Below are 5,995 nucleotides of genomic sequence, written 5' to 3' on the forward strand. Positions count from 1 at the left end.
ATTGGCACAAGGGGCTAAATATCTAAATGAGATGCACCAGATTAACGCAATTGAACTTGTACAATCTGCATTTGAGCCATTTGCCACTGTACTAAACTCCAATTCAATCCTGAGGGAAAGCTTACAAAGGAGCTTGGACAAGACAAAACATCAGCAGCCAAGAGGAAGTGGCATTAACCCCAACACAGAAACCATCACCAAAGCCAAAGCCAACACCCTTCCTCCCACCACCGAAACCAACACCAAAGCCAACACCCAAGCCAAAGTCAACCCCATTCCTCAAAAAACAGAAACCAACCCCAAATCCACAACCACTCCAATGGCACAAGCCAAAGCCAACCCCATTCCTCAAAAAACAGAATCCAACCCCAAAACCACAACCACTCCAACCGCCCAAGCCAAAGCCAACCCCATTCCTCCCAAAACAAAAACCAACCCCAAAACCACAACCACTCCAACCGCCCAAGCCAAAGCCAACCCCATTCCTCTCAAAATAGAAACAAACACCAAAACCACAACCACTCCAACCGCCCAAGCCAAAGCCAACCCCATTCCTCCCAAAACAGAAACAAACACCAAAACCACAACCACTCCAACCGCCCAAGCCAAAGCCAACGTCATTCCTCCCAAAACAGAAACAAACACCAAAACCACAACCACTCCAACCGCCTAAGCCAAAGCCAACCCCATTCCCCCCAAAACAGAAACAAACACCAAAACCACAACCACTCCAACCGCCCAAGCCAAAGCCAACCCCATTCCTCCCAAAATAGAAACAGACACCAACCCCAGCACTCCAACAACCCCAACCTTCCCTCCTACCCAAATTATCCCAAAAACAGAAAAAGCTGGACCATCAAAGGCCTTAAATGTCTGCAGAAAAGTCTCCCAAAATTTAAAAACGGATTTGTTAACCGAGGTCATCAACACCGAAACCAACAACAACTCCCCTTCTTTGGCGATAGTAAAAATTAAACCAGAAGAATGCATCTCTAGTCTACCACCGCCACTTCAAACTGCCTCTTCTCGTCCACAAATACAATTGAAAGAATGGCTTAAAGCATTGGAATTGCCTCCGGTATTGAAAACCCCATATTACAGTAAAATGTTTAGGGATGTCAAACAAATTACAAACATTTAGAAGATTTTTGTGGATTTCATATTTGTTACAGGACTTGATCAAAGGTAATGTTTCCTGGACATACTTACTTATTCCTAAAAAATATAATTTGTACCCCATTCTGAAACATGGCTTTCTGGTTTTATGCAGTGAAATGTTATTTTTGGGGGAGAGACTAAGTCTACACGTGACGCGCGGGGACATGCTTACAATGGCTGATAAAACCTGGGTAGACAGTATGATTATTGACATTTGGTCGTACATGTTGAACGACCTTTGTAGGAGAAATGTAAAATGTCGTTACAATAAGATTTTCTACACAACCGCGCTCACCGTAAATTGTACTAGCACTATTGTTTATCAATTATGTTATTCGTGTGAGACTAAAGACTATGCTTTAAACAGATTTTCGTGAATGTGGGATAACTACCCTAAACCAATTCAATGAAAGGTTCTGTCGTGAAGGTCGGGCTTTTAACATTTCGAAAAGGGACCTCTTAGATGTGGACCTCGTAAGTACATCTCTCGCTGTGATATCTTATAATAGCATGTACACCTCTATGAAATCTTATTTGTTTTAATTCTATTCACAGATGTTTTTCCCAATCATTGATGACTCCCATTTCTACTTGGTTTGCTATAACTTCATACAAAAGCAAATTCAAGTACTTGACAACAAGGAGTCACCTATGCAATCCCCATTCGAGAGAAGATATAAGAATGCCCAAATCTTGGCATGACAATAAAATTTAATTTTCAACTAGTTCAATGATTGAATTACTCTTAGCACTAAATTACATTACATCATGTTGTTCTTAATTATGTATCAGGATGACTACATTCAACAATATATGAAAGACGTAGACCCCATTCTTGCTACAAATATGGCAGTTTGGAAAAGACATGTTTGAAATTGTCATGGAAGGATTCCAAGAATTACACTGACTGCGGCATTTTCTGCATGAGACACATGAAGACGTATGAATGTCAGGTGAAGGGTTGGAAAAGTGGCTTCGGCGTTAAAAAAAATGTACGGGAACAAATAAAGACCTTGAGGATGGTATATTGTTGGCGTGTCATTGGCTCGGAGCTCAACAAGACCAGGAACAAGGTCTACGATTCCTCTAGTAAATGGATTAGTCAATGAATTTGGAAATGTATACAAATTGTGTAATTAAAGTTTTTAAATAATTTTAGTTTACATTTGTACAATAATGAAGATGCATACAAATTGGGTAATTAAACGATTCATATAATTTTAATTCACATTTGTACAATAATGTAGATGTTGTGTAATTTAAATTTTCAAAAAATTTTACTTCACATTTTTACAATAATGAAGATGTATATATACAGATTGTTTTGAATGAAATTTGATTTTCAAATACTTGTTCATTTATGTATTAAATAAATAAATTAATTGAAAGAAACATGAAGCGCATAAATATTCGCTTCAAATAATTTTTGTTTATTAAATAAATGCTGATAAAATTTATATGTGATGAGTCGAATTGGAGCGAATAATTTTTCGCTTCAATTACTAGTTTTTAGTTTTACAATATTATATGAAAACTTTGAATTTAGAGTAATCGAATTCGAGCGAAAAATTCTTCGCTTCATGTTATTTTGAACCTGACTTTGATGTAAAACCCCTACCCCACTCATGAGAAGCCGGATTACTTGACATGTCATTACACTTATTCTAACATGTAAATACCAAATTCTACAAAAATATCAATTTCATGAAAGAAATATGAAGAGAATAAATATTCGCCTCAAATACTTGTTTTTATTTAAGCGAATAAATATTCGCTTCAATTTTAGGTTTTAAATTCTCAATTTTTAATTAAAATAATAATTAATAGGAGTCGACTGGGGGCGAATAATTATTCGCTTCATTTACGTGTTTTTATTTTTAGAAATACATTAGTGTTGTCATTCATTTGGTATTACATAAAACATTGCATGCATACATTCTACCTTCTTCCTGGTTTCAAATCAAATATACATACAAATACATATCAGATTTCACATGAAACTGGAATTTGATAGTTGAGATGACAAAAGAACAGTGAACGGAGTATTGGCGTCCATGCTGAAACTTGCGTCCCATTGTTGAGGAGTTGAGAACTGAGGAGTTGTCGTTGGCATTGCATTTGATGGCTGGAAATGTATATCAATTTAAAAGTATGTTAATAAATGAATAGTAATAACCCAATTATTAGTAAAGAAGTTAAGTCAGCAAATTCATACCGGATTCTGTGATTCGCTTGTTATTCTTGTTGATTTTCTTTTTTTTGAGTTCTTCTCTAGTCCACCTTTCCTTCTCTTACCAGACTTTGTTGGCTTCTAAGTTTTGATTTCTTTCGCTTGAACATGGGCACCCTCGGCAGAACATGATACACCGGTTGGTGGAGTTTGCATATTTATACTCTCCTGTAATTTTTTATCCACAAACGTACACTGGCTAAGCATAATTTCTTTGACATGCCTATACGTTTCATCTCTTTTGGCTGCCTTGGTAAATAAATGCATGGACAAGCCACACAAATCTCTGTATCTTATGTTATGAAGCTCACTCGGATCAACATTACTATTGTCCACGATTGGATCAGTTCCAAATAATCCATCTTTGGCTGTTCTTGTCCACCTTTTTAATATCAACGCAGGAGGAATCTTCAACACGTCAATTGTATGAAAATCTTTAGGATGTGAGCACACAAAATCCCGCCAAATTCAAATTTATAGCAGCTACACTCGATATTCTTATCATCATTCTTATGAACTGTAACTGTATGAGAGCATCTCCTAGTATGGAGGGTTACCTTATATTTTTTGTGTGTGTCGGCATCCTCTAACATTTCTACACCACAATCATGCGACATAAACCATTGTTGTTCAAAGCACTTAAATACCTCTAGGGTGTAAACTTTGTAGGCATCTTTTAAGATCAAAACTGGATAGGTCAGACTTGGTTGGCTGGTAATTGATTTGAAATCAGCCTTCAACACATCATATCTTCTTTCATCGATTAGTCTTTCAAAGTGTTTGAAAAATTTTAAAAACTTGTGTTTGTAGGAGCAGTACCTTTTCAACACACTGTTCATACTCTCACTTCTCTGTGTTGTCGTCATATCAGCACAAAACATTTGTCGTCCATAGACTAATGCCCACTTTCGCCTAATGCAAAACATACGTTTCAATCAGTCGTTGTTTTCAAGCCCGTAGTTTGTCAACATTTGATTCCAAACTTCAACAAACTCTATCTCTTCTTCAAAGTCATATATACATGAAGAAAAATCCTTCGAAAATTCTCTGAAATTATGGAACACGTAGCTAAGATGTATGGCTGCATTTTGAAATATGTGCCAAATACATAGACGATGATTTGTTTCGGGCCATGTAGACGACAAGGCCTTAGCCATGGCCGCGTCTTGATCTGTAAAAATGGTTTTTGGTTTTTTCCCACGCATAGTTTTGGTGAAAGTATCAAACAACCATTCAAAAGTCATTGCAGTTTCATCGTATAATAGAGCTGCACCAAAAATAATTGATTGTTTGTGATGATTCACACCTACAAAAAGCGCAACTGGACGACCTTCCTTATTCTTCTTGTAGGTGGTGTTAAAACTAACAACGTCTCCGAAGTATGAATAATCAGACCGCATGTTGGAATCACACCAAAAAATATTCGTTATCAAATCGTCCGCATCAAGTTGAAAAGCATTATAAAAACCTGAATCATTTGATTGTTTTTTCTGCAAATACTCTAATACACCCCCTGTTTTCCCAAAATTACAGTCTCTGGTTCTTTTCGTTCGCATGTAATTTTTGTAATCCTCAGGAAGAAAACCTAGATTCTCCCTTCCACCGATTTGTTTAGACATTAGAGCATGTGATGCCTTAGGAGGAATTCCCACGTTAGTGGCAATCTCGATATGTAAGCCTGCAACTGCAGAAATATTTCTATGGCATCTATATAGGTGAGTTTTCTTTGGACTTGTAAGAGGATGACAATGCTCACTAATAAAATTTACCACTTGGAACTTTCCATTCTCTGCCCTCTTTATCCTCAATTTCGCTTCACAACCGAACCTCGTCAAAGAACGGCTACGTCTCACATAGACATCACGTTTGTCTTTTACCCGTTCACCCTGTGCACTATAACAAAAAACTCTATCCAGTATTTTACCATCATTGTCAACATGTTTTGAACTGTGCCTTATACAAAATCCTATTAGTTTAGCGTATGCTAAATAGAATACGTAGCCTTCTTCTTCACTCTCAAATTCCCTACCTAAATGTGGAATTAAGTTGGCTTCGATGTCCTCCAAAGGTTTGTCGTTTTCATCGAAATTCAATTGACGACGACAACTAGCAGATTCGTTGTTAAATTTGAGAACACGTGGAAAATAAATCTTCAACTAACCAAAACTTGTAGATGATTGTAAAATGAAGGCAATATAAGCGAAGAGCGCTTCACTTCACTATTATTCACATTGAAATATTAGGCGAAGAGAGTTTCGTTTTAAAAGCTATTATCAAAAATCCTATAAGTGAAGAGATCTTCGCTTAAATATGAACGAAAAAAGTTAGAGAATTTAAACAATATACCTTAGATCATTAATATCATTCTCGTTCATATCATTCTCGCTCATGTGTATTCCTTCCTGATAATCAACAAGAACAGAACATTTCATGTCGAGTATTCAAAAAACATAAAAAACGTTGTGACGAAAAGTATAGAAGGTAGATGACATTCAAAAACATACCATTTTAAATTTAGGAAGATGGATTGATATTATAATGAACTCTCCGGCGAAGGAGAGGTCGATGGTAGACAATGGAGTATCACTCCGGCGAAGAAATGGTCGA

General features: G+C 36.7%; 1 protein-coding gene across 1 annotated transcript; it reads right to left on the minus strand.

Moving 5' to 3' along the window:
* Window positions 1-348: 348 nt before the first annotated feature.
* LOC124927606 lies at window positions 349-924 on the minus strand. Its single transcript, XM_047468053.1, has 2 exons — window positions 721-924; window positions 349-669 (listed from the first exon to the last, which is right to left on the minus strand). The coding sequence occupies exons 1-2, from the start codon at window positions 922-924 to the stop codon at window positions 349-351; spliced, it is 525 nt and encodes a 174-aa protein (XP_047324009.1).
* Window positions 925-5,995: the final 5,071 nt, after the last annotated feature.

The sequence above is a fragment of the Impatiens glandulifera genome, chromosome 1, assembly GCF_907164915.1.
Source record: "Impatiens glandulifera chromosome 1, dImpGla2.1, whole genome shotgun sequence".
NCBI classification, from domain to species: domain Eukaryota; kingdom Viridiplantae; phylum Streptophyta; class Magnoliopsida; order Ericales; family Balsaminaceae; genus Impatiens; species Impatiens glandulifera.